Source organism: Onthophagus taurus, chromosome 11 (genome assembly GCF_036711975.1).
Source record: "Onthophagus taurus isolate NC chromosome 11, IU_Otau_3.0, whole genome shotgun sequence".
In the NCBI taxonomy this organism is placed as follows: Eukaryota; Metazoa; Arthropoda; class Insecta; order Coleoptera; family Scarabaeidae; genus Onthophagus; species Onthophagus taurus.
In genome coordinates this window covers 25,576,066-25,602,754 of record NC_091976.1, presented here as the reverse complement: position 1 = coordinate 25,602,754, position 26,689 = coordinate 25,576,066, and the positions used below count along the sequence as shown (strand labels likewise).

At 33.5% G+C, this 26,689-nt stretch overlaps 1 protein-coding gene across 4 annotated transcripts; it reads left to right on the top strand.

The window, feature by feature from the left end:
- The first annotated feature begins 185 nt into the window (after window positions 1-185).
- On the top strand, window positions 186-26,689 carry LOC111413282 (putative uncharacterized protein DDB_G0292292). 4 transcript variants are annotated; one of them, XM_071200137.1, is made up of 7 exons: window positions 186-627; window positions 684-868; window positions 921-989; window positions 4,248-4,395; window positions 10,765-10,933; window positions 18,904-19,018; window positions 24,790-26,689. In XM_071200137.1, the coding sequence occupies exons 6-7, from the start codon at window positions 18,912-18,914 to the stop codon at window positions 26,417-26,419; spliced, it is 1,737 nt and encodes a 578-aa protein (XP_071056238.1). In that variant the 5' UTR covers window positions 186-627; window positions 684-868; window positions 921-989; window positions 4,248-4,395; window positions 10,765-10,933; window positions 18,904-18,911; the 3' UTR covers window positions 26,420-26,689. The 4 variants fall into 4 exon arrangements, with proteins under 4 accessions (XP_071056238.1, XP_071056237.1, XP_071056239.1 ...); XM_071200136.1 differs by having other exon boundaries at window positions 4,220-4,395; XM_071200138.1 differs by lacking the exon at window positions 4,248-4,395.

Below are 26,689 nucleotides of genomic sequence, written 5' to 3'. Positions count from 1 at the left end.
GAATATTAAGTTCCTTATTAATTTCCTATGTTTAATTAACCCAATGTTTTTTTTTTGTTATTTTTATAATTTCCAGGTATTCCAAGAAAAACTTATTAAAAAGAGCTTATAAATTACATAAATGATCTAATCCCTGTTGAAGGAGAATACTACTAATTTATTAACCTTTATTTTAGATATTTAGACTCGGAGATTGGTTTTGACAATAATTGGATATACTTAGCTTATTTTGCTCCGTCGTTGAATCTTAATAAGTTTCGTAGATTATTAGTAGACAAAATTTTAGAAGAATAATCATGGAATTAACAACGGATCAGATCAGAGAAGCAATTTTTACTTAAGCATGCCATAACAGAAGATACAAACTTCGGAATAACAGCAAATTTGAATTTGCCGTAATTTTGGATATTTGAAAATTTTTGGATTCATCGCTCTCCACGCCGATTTGACTTTTGGGTTTTAAAATCTCAATGAATATCATTCTGGGTAGTAAAACCACTGAGGATTTTCTGGCGATCAGTGTTTTTGAAGAAGTTTAATAAAAAGGGAAGTTTGCAATGTATTTAGCAGGAAGCTGGATACAAAGGAACCTTTGCACAAGAATAAGCTGAAATAGATACAATTGTTGTTTGTACCAATATCGCTCTTACTGAGGATGTTATATAAATTGTATCTTTTTATAGGTAAATGAAGAGAAATCGAAGAAGCATCCTAACCAATTGTGTTAATATGATCGTTTAACGTCGATAGTATTTAATAAGTGTTAAAAAATATCGGTTTGAAAAACAAACATTACTACTTTGATAAAACAAGGCTTAACGAAGATCTTAGAAGAAAAACTGGATGTTATAGAACCACGATTGTTGAGGTAAGTCTCAAATTTTTTATAACAAAACCTTTAACAATCTCTTTTATTTCAGGTTATATTTATGGAAATCGCTAATTCGATCAAACGGGAGAGAAATGTTCCACCCTGTATCTCCATAAAGGTAAATATTTCATAAATAGTTACATTATAATTATTGGTGGAAACAATATTTAAAGTTTTGATAAAATTTTCGATGTTGCAATTTTCATCGATAATTTTCAAAATTCGCTATAAAATTAATTTCTTGAAGGATCATTGTGAAAATATCACCAATTATTAATTAAAGTATCCTTTTTTTAATGCAACAAGCCGTTTAGCAAAATCGCTTTCAGTTTTTGAGAAATAAATTTTTGAAATGATTGACAATTTTTTCGAATTTTGCACTTTTCGTCGATTAAGTTTTAAAAATTCGTATAAAATCCACTTCTTGGAATATGAGTATGAAAATTTCCCAAAGTGTTAATAAGAGTGTCCTCTTTCCAATGAACCAATACGTTTTGAAAAATAACTTTTAGTTTTTGAGAAAACAATATTTGAAGTTTTGATAAAATTTTCGATATTGCAATTTTCATCGATAATTTTCAAAATTTGCTATAAAATTCATTTCTTGAAGGATCCTTGTGAAAATATCACCAATTATTAAATAAAGTATCGTCTTTTTAATGCAACAAGCCGTTTAGCAAAATCGCTTTCAGTTTTTGAGAAATAAATTTTTGAAATGTTCGACAATTTTTTCGAATTTTGCAATTTTCGCCGATTAAGTTTTAAAAATTCGTATAAAATCCATTTCTTGGAATATGAGTATGAAAATTTCCCAACGTGTTAATAAGAGTGTCCTCTTTCCAATGAACCAACACGTTTTGAAAAATAACGTTTAGTTTTTGAGAAAACAATATTTGAAGTTTTGATAAAATTTTCGATATTGCAATTTTCATCGATAATTTTCAAAATTCGCTATAAAATTAATTTCTGGAAGGATCCTTGTGGAAATATCAGCAATTATTAATGAAAGTATCGTCTTTTTAATGCAACACGCCGTTTTGAAAAATCGCTTTCAGTTTTTGAGAAGTAAATTCTTGAAATAATCGAGAATTTTTTCGAATTTTGCAATTTTCGCCGATTAGGTTTTAAAAATTGCATGGTATGCGACGGCTTGCATCAGTCTTCTCTGATGGCCGGGAGTTTTTGGAAGAGAAGAGGTGGATTGTTAAAAGGGTGGAGTAATCGAGGTTATATAAGCATGTGTTGGAAGGCGTTGGTAGGTAAATTTCGCATGGATTTATCGAACAGAGATTGAAGACGAGTTTGGATATCGGTAAGTTGATATAGGTGTTCATTGCTAGGGTTAAAGAGGGGATTACGGGGATTCCTAATTCGGGTGATGGATCTCAGTGCAGATCTTTCCACCACTTCCAGGTGCTTCATTCTTCTTGGTGGGTCGCTTAGCAGTATTGATCCATATTCTATGATGGGCCTGCATATGGTCTTGTAGATGTGCGAGGCACATGAGGTAGAGATTCCGCGACCTCTGAACGAGAGGGATTTAAAGTGCTTGGCGCGTGTCTTTACTTTCATCTTCACCTTGGTTGCGTGAATGGAAAACTTTAGCGTTCTGTCGAGTGTTATGCCAAGATACTTGCAGGTTGGTGAGACGGCGATTGCAGTTGATTGGATTGTAATTGTGGGAGAGGGAGCGCTGGGTGACAGAAATGGGACAAAAAAATTGTGTTTTTGTGGGATTGAGTAGGATGCGCCATTTTCGGAACCAATTTTCCGTTTCATTTATGAGCGTCTGCAGCTTACAGACCGAAGAAGCGACGTCCCTACTGTGCGAGACCAATGTTGTGTCGTCGGCATAAAGTAGCGCGTATGTACTGAGGTTAAAGGCAACTGGGTTGTCGTTGTAAAGATCGTGGCAGAATAAATCGTATAGAGAGGGAGAGATGGGCGAACCCTGAGGAAGGCCTTGCTGAGCAGAGAAGCTGTGGGAGAAGTAATTTTTCAACTTCACGATGGAGGAGCGGTTCGACAGGAATTGATTTATCAGGTTTAGAAGGTAGTATAGCGTATTTATTCAGTTTAAATAGCAATCCTTTGTGCCACACTGAGTCGAAAGCCTTTCGGCCGTCCAGAAACACGGCTGCGGATTTCAGTTTTTCAAAACGTGCCGTCTGGAAGTTGGAAACCAGAATAGTTAGTGGCTGGGACGGAATTTTCTTTGATACGGCAACCAGGAGCTTGTTCTTCAAGTGCGTCTCGAAGAGTTTCTAGTTGTGCTCGAAAAGTTAATTATTTTCCTGATAAAGCCGTAGATGTTAAGATGTAGACTTCTTAGCAGTTTCCTTGTAATGTTATCATAGCCGGGAGCGGTATCCTTTCCCTGTTCAAGAAGAGTAAAATATTCGTCTTCTAATATGAGAGCATCCTCGGGTATCTCGAACGGTTTCAAAAATGCGGATTCGTACCAGTTGTCTATAATATTTTTATTGTGGGGACAAAACGAAGTATCCTCGGTAAAGGTGAATACACCTTCCAGGTAGTCAGCGTGTATGTTGACAATCTCTTCAATTGTAATGCTTGGTGGTTCTGGATGGGCTCGCTTTGTCTATTGTCTCCTTAAGATGTTTGTTAAATCGTGTCAACTGTTATTGCCGGATGTGCTTATATGAAGTCTTTTATTGTTGAGTTAACTGTCTCCATGTTGCAAAATTTGTAGTTTTTAATTACAGTCGGAACAGGTTTAGGCAGCTTGGGTGTTGTTTTGACATAAACTAAAATGCCCAAGTGGTCGGAGCATAAATCCGGAACGACTTCTACCTGTGTAATTAGATCGTGGATGTTTCTTGTGCAGAACAGTAGATCAGGAGTAGCGTTCGGATTGTTTTCCATAACGTACGTAATTTTTCAATTTTCAACGATTAAGTTTGAAAAGTTCGTATAAAATCCAGTTCTTAGAATATGAGTATGAAAATTTTCCAAAGTGTTAATAAAAGTGTCTTCTTTCCAATGAACCAACCCGTTTTGAAAAATAACTTTTAGTTTTTGAGAAAACAATATTTGAAGTTTTGATAAAATTTTCGATATTGCAATTTCCAATTATTAATTAATGTATCCTCTTTGTAGAGTTGCTTCGTTAGTTAAATCAGCATGAAAAAAGTTCATTTTGTATCTTGGATCCAAATAAGTTGACATATATTAAAGTATTTTAAATTATAACCATAATGGCCGGATAGATATGCCGGATAACCGGATATCCGGCCGAAAGGGATGCCGAATATCTGGCTATTCGCAAAATCATTATCCGTTCCATCACTAATTATAATAACACTAAATTTTGTTGATACTTTTTAGAAAGTTATATTTTCTGCTAAAACTACAGCTTTCAACATCACTTCCTGGGAAAACATAATCGCAACTAGACAATCACTATTACTTCGTTGGCGATCAGGTTGATACAACTCTCGACTTCTTACGAAAAAATACTCCTTCGGTTGCCGACCAGTTTCTCGAGATCGCACGTTAATAAGGTTAGTAGTGCTCCATAGAAACGACGCAAACATCAATTCGACGACCTTGCACTTACATTTCTCCATAACCATTAATTGATTTTAAATTTATTTCCGTTAAAATATTTAAGGAATTAATATAATTTGAATTTTAAATCTCATCCCACATTTTTAATTACGAAAAGTTTTCCCAAATTTTTTTTTATTAAAATTTATTAATTCAAGCAACGTGTAACACTTTAAGAAATGAACTGCATGAATATTTGAATTGTTACGGTCGTAAAAAGATTTCGCCTCGCATAATAAATAGTCAAACTAAATCCGTTACTTAGAATTGAAACGTTGATTTTCTTGCGCTCTTTACATTAATTGCTAAGAAGGTGTAAAGGAAAAGTTGCGGTTCATTGTGGTGCTAATTTGCTTTACATGTTGTCAATTTGCATAAAGAGATTATTGTAAAATGTAGAATAAGACTTTTTTTGTTAACAATGTAGAAAGCGAATTGTTATTCAATGTTAAATAGGTTTATAAAAGATATTTAGTATAAATTAAATTAAAAAAATTTAAATGATGAAATTTTATAAATATTAATGATTTTTTGAAATTCGTGAAAGTCTAATTTATAAAAATTACGAAAGATTTCATTAAGATTTTTATCTTTAAAGAATTTAGGTTAAAATTGTTTCTAATAGCCATAAATGTTATTAATTATTAATTAAATCAATTACATTCATGATTATTCTATTCAAAACCGTAGCTAAATAGATCTAGAATCGAAAGTGTTTAGGAGATTATCATCAATACACAAGACTTGAAGGAAAGTGATGATTATCGTTTGTGTTACTAAGTGGGGATGTTCCCAAAAATACACATAACTCTTGTAATAGTGAATATTGAGCTGGTGTTATATGTTGTTCCCTTCTTCTTTTTTTACGACGCACTTCACCATTTCTCCCACTTACGTTACGCGAACGTAACCATCTTCAGCGTGCATCTAGAGGACCGTTCAATCTGAAGAAAGCAACACTTAGCTTGACACACTAAGACCTTTCTCTATCTCCTCTTAAACCATTAAGTATTTATATTGAAGTTTATCGATATTGTTGTAATCAGTGAGTGTGATTGGAAAAATCAATTAATTTTTAAAAAGCAAGAAAATAGTGAAGTTATTTGTGGTTAATTATTTAAATTTTGCGAATTGATTCATCAAATTGAAGACTTTATTAGAATTTTGATAAAATTGGGAGAAAAAATTTGAAGATATTAAATAAAGATGGGACGAAGAAATTGGTGTGATTAAGAAGACATTAAAGAAAAAAATGTTGGAAAATATGGAATTATAAAAGACGTGGTTCCGGTGAGTAACTAAAACGGTAAAATTGCGAATCTGGGCTCATTGGTGGTAATGATGTTCCGAGGCGAGGCGTTTATGATAAAACGTGAAAGTGACCTACTACAAGTGGTACTCAGTTTATTTTATTTTTATATTATCGTTTTTGATATTCCACATTCACATTGAAACAAAAAGAACGTTATAAAACCACAAACTTTAAAATTTAAATCAAAATACCTTCAAAATTGAAAAACAAATTCTAAATGGTTCATTTTTAATCCAAATTATGCTCGCACTGGAACCACATTATTAAACCACTCCAGATTTCACGCTTAGTTGCGGTTGTAAAGACAAAATTACACACAACGTCTTCAAGAACCAACCCATTCTTAACAATTTACCTTTTACTTTGTAATCTTTCGACCAAAAAAAAAATCTTCAACGATTTTCTGAACCATAATATAAAGAAACAGTTAACTCAAAAACATCTGTTTCTTTATAAACAGCACGTGTTGCAAATTCAGTTATATTGACCTGGATCTTCATAAAAAATAAGTTTTTTTTTTATGAAATTTGCAAAAATTACAATATAATAACACATTGTAGATTATTTCCCATTATAAAAAGTGAATTTCGTTGTTAATTGTTGTGTTAATTAGGTGTTAATGATTATTATTGAGTGTGGTTAGTATTTAACGCTTTTTAAGTTTTACATTCAACATGCAAGTCGATTCATTAAAAAAATAATAACTAGATTGGAACTAACAAAGATTGGAATTTCGAAATCATCTAAATTTAATTAAATGTTTTTAGGTCCCATCAAAAAATTGTTTATAACAATTTTTGCATAAATTTCTAATCATAAATCACAAAGCATTAACTTCATAATCTATTCATAAATGCTATTAAAATACTTGTTTTACGATCATAATCACAGTTTATGTTAATTTTAGCCGCTTTTATAATTTTAGTTTCGCTTATAAACAATTTTTTTAATTTATTAGCGACTTTCAACGAATTTACAATAAAACCATGTCCGGTAAAGGTGAAAAGGGAAAGAGAAATTGTAACTCGTTGCCCGAATATTTGTTTTCGGCGTGCGTCATTGTGACATTGACCCAAATTATTAACATAGTTCCTTTTTAATTGAAACGATTACAATTTAAAACTTCCTAGATTATATTAAATACCGTTATTATTTATACGTTGAATGTTATGCAACCAACATTACATTTCTTAGAAACTTAAATCCTAACATATTTGTTAGGTTCAACAGTTTTTGAAATCCGCAAGAGAGGCAGGCCTAGAAGCAGATATAAAGACCAGCTAGAAGAAAGTCTAAAAATGGGAGTTAGAAATTGGAAGCTCCATAGCTAAATTTGTTACTTTTCCGAATTAAATCTCAAAATATTCATTAAGATGAAAACTTAACAAAAATATGCAGAAAAATATACAGGGTAAGCCACGCAGGTACACAAGTGGGTTTCTCCTCACCTCGAAGGTCGCATTGGAGGATCCTGGAGAAAAATCAAAGAGAGGAGGTTGATATATGGACAGGGAGATAGAGAAGGTTATTGTAGGAGAGTGGGATTCAATAACTGGGATCGGCAATAAAAGAGTGAAAAGAGATGAAATGTGGGGAGAACTGAGGGATAGGGACAGAGACATACAGAGGCAGGAGAGTAGGTCACATATACGAGAAGGAAGATATAATGTAAGGTATGGGGAGATAGTGCCAGAGGCAAAAGTATCAGTTGATGGAAGATAAGAGATTGGTGGCCAGATTTCGCTGTGGCAATGAAGAGAGAGGGAACCGGTATTGGGCGAACGATGTGGAGAGATGGTTTGGCTGTGTGGAGAGTCTAACAATGGGAGTTAGAAAGTGGAAGGCCAAGGGATGAAATAGAAGAGAGTGGAAGCTGATCCTAAAACAGGCGAAGACCAACCAAGGGTTGTGGTGCCCATGATGAAGAAAAGCTGTATCTGTAACGATCACTCCATAGCTAAATTTGTTACTTTTCCGAATTAAATCTTAAAATGTTCATTAAGATGGAAAACTCAACAAAAATATGCAGAAGAATATACAGAGTAAGCCACGCAGGTACACAAGTGGGTTTCTCCTCACCTCCATCACCAAATCGTTTCAAGGATTAGATTTAAAGTTGAACTCAGCATTTGTTGGATTTTAGCAAAGGTTTTAATATTGTTGGTCGTTTGTGTTGTTGTTACGATACTTACAACTTCAAAGCAAGATCGCTTTCGGCTGAGGTGTATAATACTACAACCGAAAGATTACGTCATTAAATGTCATTTCGAAGTCATGCCAAAAAAACGGGATATGCACTTCGGCCTTGAAAGGCACTGTGAATGTGCACTGTAATGTTAACGTTAACTCGTTGTTCGAAAGCTTAAATTTTATAATCTTAAGGTTGGTGTTAAAACTGAGACATTGGAAATACTTGTAGTTGAAATTTTACAACATCAAAGCTGAGGTTGCTTGCACCCGAGATATATAATCCTACAGCTGAAAGATTCTGATAGTCATTTTTTTTTCTTTCTACAGGGTGTATCCGAATGACTGCAACAAACTTCAAGGGGTATTTCTTGATTGAATTTTAAGGGTACTTTGATGTATGACATTGATATTGAACCTATAGTAGTTTAGAAGGGTAGGTTTAAAATACAAATAGGGTCAAAACGTGCCCTATTATGAGTTAAACATATTCTCCAAATTTCATTTTCCTAGCATTTATGGTTTTTGAGAAAAGAAAATCAAACCAAAAGTTTTCGCCATTTTTGGAGGGGTGTAGCTCCTTAGGGGAGCCGAAGTTGCCCATAGTTCATATCAAAGTACCCTTAAAATTCACTAAAGAATCACCCCTTGAAGTTTGTTGCAGTCATTCGGATACCCTGTATATTATGTATAGCACACTTGTGTAACATCTAGTAAAAATCCATACTAATTAGTTACTTATTTTTAAGTCCAAATTAAACTACATAAAGTTTTGCAGCTTTTCCCATTGGTCCAGTCTGCTTTACCCATAATATAGATAAATATTGTCATAATTTTACCGTTTTAAGACCAAAACACAAATATAATAATATATAAATTTGTTGTCAAGATGTAGTAGAATTTCCTGATAATCTTCTGTTTTGAGATTATATCTCAGTGGTATGTACGTTGCTCCTACAGATATTAAGCCATTAGCAGTTTGAACTTTTACCACTGCAGTTTGGTGTTATTCAGTACTAATTGTATTGGTCAAATAGTGGTCAACATTCCTTTTTATAATAATTGCACTTCCACCTCGAGCCGCATTACTCGGGTGAATTGTGTGATAAATATTATAATGGTTTCGGAGATAAGACATATTATATCAATATTGTTTTTTAAAGTATTATAGGTAGTGTGTTTTGATGCTGTCGAAGACCATTGGATGACGTCACCAAAAACTGTCATAGGAAATATAATGTTAGATGTCTGATATGTGGCTCCATCATACTATAATCAAAAATCACATTCATCGTTTTTAGGAAACGAAATAAACTGCGTAATAATGTGTTGGTTCAACATTATGAGCAGCAGATATAGAGATACAGATGGATACAGTTTATGGAATCTATTATGGCCAACGGTATGCTACTAATTCTTCCTAATAGATGTGAAACGTGCTCTGACTTAACACACCATATCCGCTGCTTCACCCAGTGGGAAAAAGAAAGGTTATGTTTGAGGGCTTGTTAAGGAGCGCAATGAAGTACGGGGATGGAGAGAACAAGGAATGCTGGAGGATGTGTAAACAAGGTATTAGAGATGGGTACAAGGGTTGGCAAGGGAGACTCTAGGGTATATAGTGAGGGAAGAGGTTAAGGTGGATTTAATAAGGGTGGAGGCTGGGAGAAGAGCAGTGAAATACGAGGAAAGGAGAAAATGTTGTAAACATACTTCGCGTAAAGATAACATCAAGCGTGGTGGTAACATTTGATTATCCAGAATACTTGGCGATTAAATAATCACGATGTTGGTAGTCACTAGTTGCGAGAAAGTTGATCCTGAAGAAAACAAATGTTATTGGCAAAATAAAGAATGATAAGGAGTCGTTACGAATGTTATTTTGAAAGTGGGGTTTTTGCAGCTGTGCACAAGAAAAAGTTTACTCCTTGGTGGAATAAAGATATAAAAAGGTGCGCTTTAAGCCTCATCTAAGAAGGAAACGTGAGTCTTAGGAGTGTAACGTTCCATACTTGTCAAAGAAAACCATAACCAGCAAAGTATAGAACTTACAAAGAGATCGCCATAGTTATTGTGTTAAGGAAGATTTTCGTTATAGAGACAAATGAGTTGACTGTGATATTTATTGTGTTTCAGATCGGATAAGTTTCTGTATTTATCTATAGTTTTGCCTTTTTGTAAGTTGCAAAGCTTTTCTAAAGAGTTTGGTTAGAGTTATTGCATCAGCAAAATGGTTCTAACTTTTCTTCATACCTACTTCAGTTAGGAAAAAAAAAAGTTCCTTATTTGTTTGGCATGTTTGGCACGTCCTGGTTTATCTATTGTAATTTGAGCATCTGATACATCAGTTGTATAAAATGCAGTTTAAACATACGCTTGATTATACAAATTTCTTCGTAGAGGTGTACTTATAATTTTCACTTCGAGTGAAGTTAGTTGTTGGTTAACTACTATTGTCAATTGCCAATTATAAGTCTGTAACCAAGAACGGTAGAATCTAAATCTAATCCTTTTTTTTTGTAATTTAGAAAATGTCATCAGTATCGGACCTCTCAGTCGATAAGATTTTCGCTACATTGTAAATGATGTTTGTATAACCGGTTGTAAAAATTTACAGTTAACTGTAATTTTGGAAACTTATTTTGGTTTTAAGTTTAAAAACTTCATTGCAAAACCTGATTTTTATTAAGTTTTTATATACAAGTTTTATTATAATTAAAGTTAAAAAAGTACAACATAAAAGCCCATCTGAAATAAAATTATTAAGTAAGAATATGTTCGTTCAAATCGCCTCTAACAACCTGTCCTGTTTCTTTTGTTAAAGGTGGATGCTTCGGTACCGCTATGCAGAGCTCTTCGACGACGACCAGGGGCTTCCAACAACAGTAGTTCTTGAGTGGTTTAAGTGCTAACTGCTTCTCGCGTTTCAGTAGTGACGACCGAAAGTGTTAAAAACGAAGAAAACCCGTTCTCATTTACACAAAAATAACAAAGTAAGTAAACAGTAAAAGAAGCCTTTTCTTAAACAAATTAAACAAAAAAAAAGTTTTAATTTGAGTCTAATTTAATTTAAGAAATTTAAGTTTGAAAGAAAATTATACTTAAAAAAAATTTAAGTTAATTAATCCGTTTCAAAATTAAAAATAATTTTGATTTTGATTCAAAATTTTATTTGAACTTGTCCTACATTTGAACGATTAAAATATGACTATGGTCAGGGAAAGTCATCGACCTCATCGGCTTCGAGAAGAAACGTTCTTCTCACGTGGTATACCCAGAAAAAAAATTTCGTTTTACTTTTTATCTAAATTAAATACAAATTATACAATCTTATTTTCCTTTTACTCATTCAACTCAATTTTATTTTAAATCGTTTCGTAATATCTATTATTCATTAATAAAAGAATTTTTTGTTACATTTTTTTGGTACCTTAAAAAAAAACATAATCGTCTTATTTTAACTGTTCAACATACGGTAAATTTTTTATTAATAACCACATAATCACGTTTAAATCAATTTGAACTAAACTTTCTTTTTGTTAACTTACATTAAATTCAGGAAATCAAATTTAAATCAAAACTGTTAAAAATAAAGGAATTTTCAACCGTTATATCCATCCTTAACTCTCAATTTGAATTTAAGGAGTGTTGAATTATTGCTCAATAACCACTAAAACCATTACGATTTAATGAGGTAATAATAAATCTTTTAATAACATAACGTTTCTTTGAGGTAATTTTTAATTAGATTTTTGATTTATTCCTTTTTAATAATTACACAAATTGCTTGTAATTTTTGAAACGTCGTCGATTAAATAAGTTGTGCGACAAAGTAACGGATTTAATAGAAACGTTTCCGTTAAACGAATTGATTCCCGCATAACAAACAATTTCTACTGCAACGATGTCGTTTCAAATACAAATAAAGATCTATTTTGCAAATACTAGGTCAACTATTTTATTCTTTCGTTAATTTATCATTTATAAATTACTTAAAAGCGTAATTAAAGATGGATTTTTAACACATGCGCTAAATAACGGCACACTAAAACTGAATCTGATGCTTACTGAAAAGAATTTGTCTTGGTCAACTTATGAAAATAAGCAAACCAGAAATCTGAAAGTGGTCACTAAAAAAATGCATAAAAGCTGTATTGGAGCGCAATTATAACATTTGTAAAGTAACCCAAATGTTAAAATACAAAATAAAAGAGCCTCTCCCTTTATACATCTTGGATTTTGCACCGTTAGAGGATGTAAAAAGAATCCATGAAATAACAAACATATTAAGAATGCGTGTTAAAATCGAAGAGTACAGAAAGCCAAAACTAATGCCCCAGTGCAAAAGGTGTCAAGGTTGAAGCCTCACCAAAGCTTACTGCCACAAAAATCGGAGATGTGTTAAATATGCTGGTGAACATTAAAGTCAAAGAAATCCCTGTTTCAACTGTGGAGAAAATCATCCAGCGAACTACCGAGGATGCATTGTGATTAAGGAACTACAAGCCATCAGGAATAAGAAAATCGTATGCCAAAAAAGCGAGTGGTGAAACTGCAGAGAAAACTGTAAATACATTAATCGATAAAAAGTAAATAAGAAACAATAATAAATCATCCTGAAGATGATTGCATGTAACAATCGAAACCGGTAGAGCCGATAATTAAAAAATCTATAAATACACATAGTTTTATTTCAATTATAATAGAAGAAAAAGCCCTAATACCAACACATCAATTTGGGTTTCGGAATAAACATGCCACAATAGACCAAGTGCATAGAATAACGAATACCATCGAAATAGCAATGGAAAAAATAAAGTCTGCTCCGCCGAATTTTTGGATGTTGCACAAGCTTTCGACAAAGTCTGCTTAGATGGTTTAAATTACAAACTAGACCAAATGCTACCATCAATGTATAGTCAACTATTAAAATCGTATCTTTCTGATCGATATTTTAGAGTAAAATACGTTCCTCAAGGAACTGTGCTTGGCCCAACACTGTACTACTCTACACATTCGACCTTCCTCAGGTACCAGAAACTTTAACAGCTACATTCGCGGATGACACAGCGATCTTGGCTGTTGCAGAAAATGAAGTAGTTGCAGCAAATAAGTTACAATTGGCCTTAAATTGAATAGAAAACTGGACCAAACGATGCTAATAAAACTAAATACAAATAAATCGACATATATAAACTTTACTTATAAGAAAGTAAACTATGTCTCAGTACACATAAATAGCAATGCAGTCTCTTACTGCAAAATATCTTGGTATGACGCTGGATGCCAAACTCAAATGGAAAGCTCACGTCAAAAAAAAAACGTGAGGATTGGCTTAATGGCAGAAAATCAACGCTATCAGTAAGAAACAAGTAGCTAATATACAAGCAAGTATTAAAACCAAAATGGACATACAGAATCCAACTGTGGGGTTGTACCTGCAAGACAAATGCAAGTCTGATTCAAAGATTCCAGAAGAAAGTACTAAGGTGGATAGTAAATGCACCCTGGTATATAAGAATCACCGACCTCCATCGCGACTTGAAAGTAGCATCGGTGTCATCAGAAATTGCATCATTCGATGTCCTGCGTTGCCTTCAGAGGATGAAGCCGTTCCATTTAGTGACTTAGTGCCCTAGTCAATAAGCTGCAAAACATTATCTAGTTTAATTTGGTGTTAAAAATAAGTAACTAATTAGTATGTATTTACTATACTCTGTTTTTAAAACCAGGAGGAGTAAACGCGAAAGTCAGATTTACACCAAGGTTTATAGAACATAAGGTTACCTCATTCCCTATGCCTCTGTAGTATCGATTATTACCCCGCAAATTGACGTCACTGGTTCGATACAGTCAGAATAAAAGATAGCCTATACATGTGCCTATACGTGACAACACGATGCGAGGTTTAAATATTTTATATAGACTGTACCACAGTATAGGTGGTGTTGTGTTGTTCATAGAACCAGCTACGTCACTGACCCACCTTGCCTCTCAGAGGAGGAGAATCGGTATTGGGTAACCTTATGTTCTATAGACCTTGGATTTACACTAGGAAAAATCACCAGAAAATATCACTAGATATTTTGGCGGTAAATTTAAATTAATAATTATTATTATTTATTTATTTACTTATTATTGTATTTATTTTCGTTTGTTGTCGTCAACACTAAACATACAAATTAACATTGAAGTTATGAGTGTATTTATTTCAAAATATAATAAAGAAGGGTTTAAGAACACAAAATTTACAATAATGACACGAAACCATATATATACTATCTCCTATATCGCTGACTCCCTATCTAAGCAATGAGTTTCCATCAAAAGCAGACGGAATGATATATGTTTTGTCTTTGTCGTGCCCCCATGTCGCGTAGGCGCTTGCACGAATCGTAAATTTTAAAGAGTTTGAAGTGCTTCGCGCGTATTTTATGCAGCTTTGAAATGCAATTTATTATTGTAGATAATTGACTTTAATTATAAATTATCATAGATGCATCAAATAAACTAGAATATATGTGCGCTTTTGTGTGAAATTGACGTTGAATATTGCTTTAAATATCAACTTTATGTAGGTTGTTCATTAAACATTATATTCTTTAAAATTAAATTAATACATATATACATAGTAATTATTAAAAATGTGTACCAAAATATAGTTATTAATTTTTAACATAATTTGTGAGTTCACGCCCTTTAATGAAGTTGTTACATTAATTAAAGATATAAAATATGTACTTAGGGTACTTACTATTTAATGTACATAATATTCTATCATAAAATTTTCATCATATCGATGTAATTATTAATTAAATTTTTAAGAAAAATGTTTCAAGAAAAGGAGGGCTTTGAATTCTTTTTTATTACACTGAGATCTTTCCTTCTACCTGCTCAACCAATTTTTAGGCCCCAAAAATATCTTTTAACAAATTTTCTTCACTTTCTTAACAAATAATAATTACATTTTAAATTGCTTAGTCCTAAAATATGTTAATAATTATGTTATTATACTTATTATACACATGAAACCTATAATATACATAACTAAATATATAGATTTTAGGTTATGTTTACGTCAAACATTTATTTGGTGATTTATAAACATCAAGGTCATCAGCTGCTATTAATTTTTAATTCACCGTCCAATAAGATAAAAGCGTACTCACCACGTGTTCACGCTTGTCTCTTGAGTAGACGGGGGCACGACAGAGAGATATATATATATCTGCACTCTAGTGTTTACACTCTTTTGCTGCCTTAGTCAGCGATATAGGAGATAGTATATATATGCACGAAACTGTCGAATTGTCAATAACCTAACCTTCAAATTCAAAATTGCCTGTGTGTGAACCTTCCTTGCATTCAACCAATCACGTGCAAGGTCAATCTGGTGACAAATTTAAAATACTCCTCCTGGTTTAAAAACAGAGTATAATTGCCAAAGAAAACTTCAAGGTATAATTAATATTTGTAAACAAAACTAACCATACCTAACATTCCTTCACGCTATAATTGACATTACAAAAGAAAACTTCACGCTATAATTGCCATTACTAATTGCCAAAGAAAACTTCATGGCATAATTAATGTTTGTAAACAAAACTAACCTTACCTCACATTCCTTCACGCTATAATTGACATTACAAAAGAAAACTTCACGCTATAATTGCCAAAGAATACTTCATGGTATAATTAATGTTTGTAAACAAAACTAACCTTACCGAACATTCCTTCACGCTATAATTGCCATTACTAATTGCCAAAGAAAACTTCATGGTATAATTAATGTTTGTAAACAAAACTAACCTTACCGAACATTCCTTCACGCTATAATTGACATTACAAAAGAAAACTTCACGCTATAATTGCCATTACTAATTGCCAAAGAAAACTTCATGGTATAATTAATGTTTGTAAACAAAACTAACCTTACCTAACATTCAGCGTCTGAAGACACAGAGCTAAACCCGAAACTTAAAAATATGCAACTTAGCGCTGAATAACAATTAAAACTAGAACTAACACTTGCACTAGAACTATACTCTGTTTTTAAACCAGGAGGAGTAAACGCGAAAGTCAGATTTACACTGGGAAAAATCACCAGAAAATATCACTAGATATTTTGGCGGTAAATTTAAATTAATAATTATTATTTATTTATTTACTTATTATTGTATTTATTTTCGTTTGTTATCGTCAACACTATACATACAAATTAACATTGAAGTTATGAGTGTATTTATTTCAAAATATAATAAAAAAGGGTTTAAGAACACAAAATATACAATAATGACACGAAACTGTCGAATTATCGATTACCTAACCTTCAAATTCAAAATTCAAAATTGCCTGTGTGTGAACCTTCCTCGCATTCAACCAATCACGTGCAAGGTCAATCTGGTGACAAATTTAAAATACTCCTCCTGGTTTAAAAACAGAATATAGGTGTTATACAATTGTACTGTACACAATATAGAAAGTAAAAATACTAGGACAGATCATGCACTAATACGAGAAAGAATTAGCAAAACTTTCAAAGATTTGCAGAGGTTACTACGACTCCATCTCGCACATTCCAATTCTATCGCTAGAGTTGACTGGAACCAAATAAACAGAATAACCATGGAGAAGGCTGGATGTGAATTCTAAAGAAACCATAACAAACAGTTTAAGAAATTCGAGTCTTAAAAATTATGATTTACTATTACATAACATCCGGAAGTTTGTAGTTTTAGTTTTATTTCCATTACACCGTCCGTGGAATCCTACGAATGATATTGTGGAATTCAGAACATTCTTCCGATAGCTAAAGGCAAACTAACCCCATTAAAGGGAGATCAACTATTATGTAGTTGCAGGAAATATTACGTTGGCCAAATTGGACAGTGCATAAGAAGAAGTCGCACAGCAATGCTACAAGAAGGGACACATCATAGATTTCCATAAGACCAAGATACTAAGCTTAATCCGGAAGTTTTTAGTTTTATTTCCATTACACCGTCCGTGGAGATCTATAAATGATATCGTGGAATTCAGAACGTTCTTCCGATAGCTAAAGGGAAATCAACTATTATGTAGTTGCAGGAAATATTACGTTGGCCAAATTGGACAGAGCATAAGAAGTCGCACAGCAATGCTACCAAAAGGGACACATCATAGATTTCCATAAGACCAAGATACTAAGCTTAATTCGGAAGTTTTTAGTTTTAATTTTATTTCCATTACACCGTCCGTGGAGATCTATGAATGATATCGTGGAATTCAGAACGTTCTTCCGATAGCTAAAGGGAAATCAACTATTGTGTAGTTGCAGGAAATATTACGTTGGCCAAATTGGACAGAGCATAAGAAGAAGTCGCACAGCAATGCTACAAAAAGGGACACATCATAGATTTCCATAAGACCAAGATACTAAGCTTAATCCGGAAGTTTTTAGTTTTAATTTTATGTCCATTACACCGTCCGTGGAGATCTATAAATGATATCGTGGAATTCAGAACGTTCTTCCGATAGCTTAAGGGAAATCAACTATTATGTAGTTGCAGGAAATATTTCGTTGGCCAAATTGGACAGAGCATAAGAAGTCGCACAGCAATGCTACAAAAAGGGACACATCATAGATTTCCATAAGACCAAGATACTAAGCTTAATCCGGAAGTTTTTAGTTTTAATTTTATGTCCATTACACCGTCCGTGGAGATCTATGAATGATATCGTGGAATTCAGAACGTTCTTCCGATAGCTAAAGGGAAATCAACTATTATGTAGTTGCAGGAAATATTACGTTGGCCAAATTGGACAGAGCAGAAGAAGTCGCACAGCAATGCTACAAAAAGGGACACATCATAGATTTCCATAAGACCAAGATACTAAGCTTAACCCGGAAGATTCTAGTTTTATTTCCATTACACCGTCCGTGGAGTCCTACGAATGATATCGTGGAATTCAGAACGTTCTTCCGACAGCTAACCCCATTAAAGGGAGATCAAATATTATGTTGGCCAAATTGGACAGACAACAAGGATGTTTTGCGTCGTCTTCAGTGGATAAAGCCGTTCGATTTAGTGACCTGGTGCCTTAGTCGATTCAAACACGAGCAATAGTGCGGAATTATAACAAAAACAATAATACGCGTTTTTGTGTTTTGGTCTTACAAGGGTAAAAATATGACAATATTTAATCTATATTATGGGCAAAGCAGACTGGACCACTGGGAAAAAAGCTGCAAAACATTATCTAGTTTAATTTGGTGTTAACAATAAGTAACTAATTAGTATGTATTATTTACTAGGTGTTATACAATTGTGCTATGCATAATATAGAAAAAATAAATAATTTATCGTAACATTGTTTTATTCTATAGTTATTTGTCCAAGGTTGCAGTAAATACAGTAAAAACTATCGCTGGACCAAATTTAAATCCCAATATGCTTGTCTCCAAAATATTGAACAGAAATCACCAATCCTTTTTTCTAAAGTCTTCTAAAGAGTTTTCCTACCTGAACCTCAGCCGTGTTATCTCTGTATAACGCTTTCACAGCATGGATATAAGTTCTGTTGATGCCAGTATCTGTCAGGGAAAATCATAATTTTACCATATCGAACGCTTTTCTCAAATTCCTTTTGACAGCTTCTTCTCAACTAGGTGTCGAAACGTAAAGCTATGCAAGATCTTCCATGTCTGAAACCACTTTGTTCCTTTCCCTCCTTAATTTCCATTTCTATCCTAGTTTTCAGGACTCTTCCAACCCAACCCTCTTCAATTCCCGCACTCCTTCCTATTTCCTTTCTTGTATATGAGGATTATTTAGGACTTTCTCCAATATAGTGGAATGTCATCCTCTAAGACATTTGTTAAATATCATGCATATTATTTCCATGGCTTTCATGGTAGTAGCATGTTTGATTAGCTCTATAATCAGATTGTTACATTGTTTTATAAAAACTTAATTTGTTTCAGATCAAAAAATGCAGGGATCAACTTCAACATTATGGCCATATCTCCTCATAACAATAAGCTGTTTTTTAACAGTTTCCTCCGTGGATATAAAAAGTACATCAACTACAACACCAAGGTATACAGCTATCGAAAATTTAGGATTAGATATAATTTATGATACTAAAAACACTGAAAGTAAAGAAATTGAGGTTTCGCGTAAATTTCCAAATAACATTAAAAAAAAGATTGATTTCGTGGTCCATAAAGGTAATAACGAGAATCATTTTCAATTAAAACTGGGAACGACCACTAATAAACCAGCCATAATAAGAAAAGTAACGAAAAGTGGTGTTAAAAAAATAATTAGTCCAAAGCCGTTGAAAGTTGTGGTCGAAAACGTAAATAAAAAGAATTTCACGAACACTACAAAGAAAAAAATTGTTATTCGACCAAATCCCATCAAACTTTCCACGGAAAAGCTTAAAAACACTCATTATAAAAATTACACTAAATTTAGAATTAAACCCGCGAATAAACAAGAATCGGAAATAATCCCGGTTATCAGCACATATTCGCCCGAATATTTATCATCAACATCTTCTTATCAAGACGATTTTCAAATTAACCCAGAGATCTCAACATATTCCCCTCCATTTTCGATATCTTCGGATGAAAATCCTTCGATTTTAAACTCTTTGTCACCTAATTCGAACCCGTTTGGAGTTCCAATAAGCCAAGTGGTCATTCAATCTCTTCCAATAAACCCTTCGGGTTCATCGTCAGACTCAAAGTTGCAACTTCCCAATGATTGCCCTCAATTTCAAATTACTAGCAATTTATATAATCCTCAACGACAAGAATGTCCCGATTTAAACGTTGTTATTAATTCTCAATTGTCGCAAAATTCATCTCCGAATCGTAGACCGGAAGATCCTATTGGTGAGGATCCTGTTGATGAAGGAGTTGTAGCTGATGAAGTTGCTGCTGAACCTGTAGCTGATACAGCAGCTGCACCAGCCGCTGCTCCAGCTGCACCAGCTCAAGCACCAGCTGCTTCACCAGCTACAACAAGTTCTCAAGGAAGTAATCCTTTAGGAGGTGGTCTTCCTATGCTTCCAGAATTTCCAAATTTATCTTTACCAGATTTGAAAGGTCTGATGGATATTCTAGGAGCTTTATGGAATGGTTTAAGAGGAATTTTTGGTTTTTTAGCCAATCCTTATTTATACCTAGTCCCAGCTAGTTTATCGTTTGGTTTAGGTTTTATCATAGTTTTGATCAAAATTAAATGGTTTATCATTGTCCCAGCCCTCGCTTTGTACGGGTATTTAAACCGAGACGCTGGAAAACCTGAAATTATTAATCATAAGTATCCGGTTAAAGTTGTTCATCATAATAACGGGTGGTTTTATAATCAATACACGAAAACTTATGAAAACGTTGTCGATTATATGCACCCGAAAAAAGTTCCGATTAATATTCCGAGATTATTAGATGATTTTGAAAAAAAATATCGAAAATAAATCAAATTTTATTTTATCCAACCTCAAAACGTGATTTAACATTTAAATACCTCTTTGTAAATAAGATACAAAATAATTGATATCTTTTTTTTTATGTAAATAGTGTGAGTGCGATTTAATGAATGATGAGAAGAGGGTTTATTTATTTATTTTTTTTATTTATTTTTAGTGTGAATAATTTATTGTATGTTAAATAAATATGTTTTCAATAAAACAATTTCTTTTTGTGTTTTTTCTTATCCTTTTATTAGAAACTCTTTTATATCTCTTATAGATTTTACACTTTTCAGTTAAACATTTTGCATCACCTCTGTCTGGAAAAGTTACTTCTTTAAAGGAGATACATCTGCTGCATCCACAGAGAAAACAATGTTAAGATTCTGTGGAATTATCTATTTGCTTAAAATTTAGATTTCATCTTCTAATATCCACTACTGGTGCTAAAATGCTAATGAGGGTACATGGTACTCGAATCTGCTTAGCTATGTTGTATTAATATAATGATGTAAGATTTTGAAATTTTAGCAAAGCACCATTAGTTTGAATTTGGATAAAAGTTATTTCGGTTATGTTTTTGATGGCAATGGTCTTCATGCCATTTTAATAAAAGCAAAAATAGTGCCAATTTCCAATCTTTCTAATTCTGTCTTTACATACTGATGCATCTAATTTGACGGTGAGTGATGTATTGTGTGCAACATAATGCTAAATTCAAGCAAATAAGTTGAGTTCCATGGATAAAAACCATCTAGTTGTTGGTCATCATAAATTATGTCCATGTTTTCATTAGTACAGATCATTATTTCTCAATGTCCAATAACAATGTTAAATCATATTCTGGCTAAGAAAATCGTTTAATGCCGATCATGGTTAGATGTATAAATACATATTACGAGAGGTTTCCTTCATTCCAGTGGTGCAATCGTTCAAATCATTTTGTGGCCTTTCACGAATATCACCGAGGCCTTCCTCATATGCTTTGCGAGGAAATACTCAATTATCAGCGTGTAAATGCCAAAATATTGTTCCCGTTGCGTATTGGAAGATTTTTTGAGCTTTACTGGAGCAGTGAAAAGAATTATTTCATTAAAAAAAGAATAATATTCAACTCATAACATTAAGACAGCTGATAGCACCATTATAGAGATCGTTTAATTGCGATGATAATCTTACGCAATGTTGGTGAGGCAAGAAGAAGTCTGCTAGATGATTTAGCTGCTAGGATGTGTATATGAGCCAACAGAAGGAACTTCTTTATTTGCAAAATTTGAACCAAGTCTTGCAAACAGTATAAATAGTAAGCAAATACTTGGATAAAATGTTGTACTGCATAAAATGAAGTTATTGGATCAAAATCCTTTGGCAAACTAAATAGGGCCATTGATTTATCGTGCTCATTTAAAGAAATAAACGGGAAGAATCATCACCGTTAAAGTAACTCGACTATATCCAGAATCCAAAACGTGGTAATTATTGCTGATAATGAGTTTTCACGCAATGTGATTTCTGCATACTATTGTTATACTATTTCACACTTAGGTTGCTTAGCTTTTCATACTCAAGTCTTATCTTCTAGTAGTATACCTGTTTTGATAACTCAGGTTCCAATGAATTGGGTTAGGAGCTTACATTAAAGCTAGATTGACAAGAAACCCAGATAGTCAAAGTAACAGCAACTGTAATGCTTGAGATACATCAGAAATAGTCTTGCCGAAATATTTCCGAACTCTGGGAATATTTAGTAAATCACCAGAAGTTAAGAAACCGACACCGGGAAACCCATTGAGCTTTGGTTAGCCATTTAATGAGTCTGCAAACGTATAATAAGGTCCTAACAAAAGAAATACTTTCAACTCTTGCATTAATAATGGACGAGTTTCGAAAATTTTTGATTTTATTACATGGTGGTCATAATGATAAGATCTGGCGACTCTGAATTATCATGGTCTTCTCTGTATTGCTACGCGGGCAGTTCTCAGGTTTCAAATATTTATTCCATATTCCATCATGCCAAAATTTTGGTTGATGCTGAAGGCGATGTTATGAGAAGATAATGTAAATTTAAATTATTATTTTTTAATATCTTTTAATTTCCAAATCTCTTTTTAGAGGTCGTTGAGCATGCTTGTTCTGCTGGAACCTCCTCCAAGGAGAATCACTTCAAAACATCGCAAGAGACATAGATGTTGTTTCTTATAAGCACCCGGTAACATCCGACCCTCTTCGAAGTCTCTCATTCTGAGGTCTTGCAGAGTGGGGCATTCACACAAGATGTGTCGAATCGTCTCCTCCCTCTCTCCACAGAGGCGACAGAGAGGACTAACAAGCTTAAGGTTATAAAGATGCTTGTTTACCTTACAGTGACCGGTGACGAATCCCGTTACAGTTCGTAGAGCGTTTCTACCAAGCCTTACGAAAGACAAGGCTGCCTCTGCTGAGGGATAATGTAATACTTCCTTAACCATCAGTGTAGGTTTTAAGGCTGTTTTTACCTCTACTTCTGTGGAACTTGGCTGGGTGAGATATTTCTTCGTAAAAATGTGTTGTAGGGGTGTGAAGTCCGTTATACATTCCAGAATTGGTGAGTAGTCCACCATTTCATTCCAGAGAATGGCATTTTTACTGTATCTCTCACCCATTAGAATTCCTGCTACTCGTAGTCGAATCATGGTCACCAGTGCTACCTCTTGGATGAACAAATGAAGTGGCGTTAGGTTCAACATTTTTTCCATGACTGCAGTGGGGGTAATCCAAAAGCATCCACTGTGTTATTAAGCGCAGCAGTGGATGTAGACTGTAAGGTCTTTGACCACCATACTACTGCACCATATGTAAGCATAGGTCGGATTATAGCCGTGTAAATCCACCGCCGTGTCTTACCTATAGCCCTCTGGCATTGACCGAATGCAACGTACGCTCTTTTTACTCTATTATCTAGGTGGGCTCTCCATGTCATTTTATTGTCAAGTGTGATGCCTACATATTTGACTTCTTTTGACAGCACCAATGGAGTATTAGCAAGGGATGGCATTCTGGGCTTGCCAAACTTCCTCATCATTCACAGAGAGTCTTTGTTCGTCACACCAAGTCTCTATCAATTTGAGAGCTACTTGCATTCTATCAAAAAGCACGTTTATGTACTTGCCTTTGACGAGAATGGTTAAATCATCTGCGTAACCAACTTCTCCTTGAAGACCGACATCGCCAGCCCTAAGCTTAACTATCCTATGTTTGAGAGTGTTCTCAATCCAACCACAAAGCGTCGGTAGAATATTATGCTTTAACAAGGCATCATTAATACCACAGAATATTGTTTTATCAAAAGCTCCCTCTATATCTATGAAAACACCCAGGACGGACTCCTTTAGGTCCAGTGCTCCACCAACAAAGCTGGTAACTGAGTGAAGAGCCGTTAGTGTGGACTTGCCCTGAGTGTAAGCGTGTTGATTAGGATTTACTGGTTTAGTTGGAAGACAGAAATCTCTAATGTAGCGATCTCACAGTCTTTCTAAAGTTTTTAAAAGAAAAGAGGAGAGACTGATTGGTCTAAACGATTTCGATGTGAAATGGATATATAGCGCAGCGCCAGGCATGCCTGGAAGATTTCCACTAGGTGAGGTACTAAATCCTCTAAGTCCCATTGTAAAAGGGCAGGTTTTAGGGAGGGTTTTAGGCAGAAACTGTTGATGGCCCACCTTAATTAAAAATGTTAAAACTATATCTAGAATCCAAAACGTGGTAATTATTGCTTACGATGAGTTTTGACGCAATGTGATTTCTGCACACTATTGTTATACTATTTTATACTTAGGTTGCTTAGCTTCTCGTACTCAAGTTAACCTGGATTGGCAACAAACCCTGATAGCCAAAGTACTGTGATGCTCGGGATACCCATTGAGCTTTGGTTAGCTATTTAATGAGTCTGCAAACGTATAATAAGGTCCTAACAAAAGAAATACTTTCTACTCTTGCATTAATAATGGACGAGTGTCGAAAACTTTCGATTTTATTTCCAGAGTGGTCACAAATGATAAGATCTGGCGACTCGGAACATCGGAACTATTTTGAATCATACCAATCAGCTTTTCTTATATTCCAAAATATTGGAAGTTTCTGGAAAGCATCTCCATTAAGATTTTTTAACTTTGTCAAGAAATCTGGAAGTGTTTTTAATTGATATGAATCGTTTTGACATACACCAATAAAGTTGTTCTATTTCCTACTACCTTTAAAAAGCAATGAAGCAATAATTTAAGGTTAATGAGAATTATTTCATCAATTATTTGTCAGTTTTGAGGGTTTCAAATTGAAAATGGCAACCTTGGCAAACAAAGAAAGCAGAAATGTATGTTTTAAAATACTAATTTCTTTTTAATTGTTTTAGGTTAACATCTGCAATCACCATAAACACAACAACACCAACACCAAATAAGTTTCTTCCACCACCAACAAACATAACAGATGTTTTAGACGTAAGAACACCGCCAAAAATAAAGCAAATGATGAAAAAAGTAGAACAAAAACATCATCAATCGATAGAAAATTCCCATCCAGGTGTTGCAGAACCCGTTGATGAGGAATCAATCTTGGATGATTCTAAAAAGATGAATTTTTATAAACTTGAATCAAAATCAACTACGGATAGTGGATTATCAACTTGGATTCTTTTAAGTGGGCAGACTTCTTCGACACAAAAGCCGATAAAAACACCAAATAATAAAAACGAAACTAAAAATGTCGCAATTGCGAATCCAAATAGAGGTGCTAAACCGGGATTTAAAAAGAAACCAACTAATAATCAATTAGTTACATCTACATCCACGTCAACAACAACCCAAAAAATTGTGGGGATTAAAGATGTAGAGAAAAGTACAACTCAAAAAAGTGTTTCTACTCTTGGAGAAATTGTTACAAAAATTAATAAAATCAAAGGTTCGATTACAAAACATAATAAAACTGAACCAGCTATAAAAGAAAGTTCAACAATTAAAGTAACAAGTAGTGTGAGTGAAAAAATAAATAATTCTACTCAAAAAGTTATTTCAAATGAAAAAGTTTTAACATTAAAAGAAAATAATGCATCAACAACAGAATCAGCTACAACAATAAGCACATTAAATTTAAAACCTGAATTAAAAGACGGCGAATTAGAATTACCATCATCAACTCCAAATACAAAAAAGAATCGAAGACCATCACAGAAAAAGAAGAAAAATAAAAATAGAACTCGTCGTCCAAATGCTGAAGAAAAAATTGATGGTAACAAAGAGAATAAAACTAAAATAGCAACTAAAGACAAACCAATAAGTACACAAATTTATAATTATTTAGCTAGAGAGGTTATGCCTACGGTTGGTGTGGGATTAGTTGGATTAGTAGTTACTGCTGGTTTAGCAAGTTATTTCTTATATCCATTTGGTACATTAAGAAGATCTTATGATATTGATAGAAAAGATAAAGGGAATAATTATTACTATGAAAATGAGTATTCTGGTGGAGTTCCAGAAGAAGAAGCGATTGGAAAAGTCATCGCTGGAATGCCTTTTTATGATTATAACAAAAATAATTATCAAAATGAAAACATTCAAAATCGTCAAAATTACCAACCAGCTTCGAAACAAACTCATTCAAATCGATATCGTTACTCTGATAATTATTATAATCCACAAGTGACGGTTGAAAAGGTCCAATTAGATCCATTAAAAGATTATAAACATGATGGAAATTATTTGCAAGAATCGTACCAAACGAATGAAGTGCATAAAAATGAACCGATTACATTCAACAAAGATGTTATCGCTAAAAATGTTGAAGCTACTTATTCAACGAGTGATCAACAATACGTTGTGGGTAATATTCCTAAAGAAATTCAAGTACAAGAAGTTACTCCGGTTGCCGTCCCTGAACACGGACCGAGAAGTTTAAAATTACGAAGAAAAAGGGAAATCTTTAAAAAGAACGGGGTAAAAATCGGAAAAAATTTGAGGTTTAGAAAGAAAGTTGGTAAATTGTAAGAAACGTTTTTTAATAATATTTTTTGCCAAATTATTTTTCTCTTAATCGATTTTAGTTTAAATTTGTTATCGTAGAACTAGTCTGTAGCTTTAATTTGAAATAATAAATTATTAAAAAGAAATTTAAATTATGTACTCTTGATTATAACTAAAACTTTAATCAGTAGATTATTTATTAAATTGTGGTTAACGTAGTTAAATCAAAAGTACGTATTGTATAGGTTTGAGGTTTTTCTATTTTGAAAATAAAGATTTTCTTTGAAGAATTGA

Coding starts and splice junctions, on each gene's coding strand:
- LOC111413282 (XM_071200138.1), top strand. CDS start 18,912: ATGCAGGGATCAACTTCAACATTATGGCCATATCTCCTCATAACAATA. Junction 19,019..24,789: donor ACATCAACTACAACACCAAG/GTATACAGCTAT, acceptor TAATTGTTTTAG/GTTAACATCTGCAATCACCA.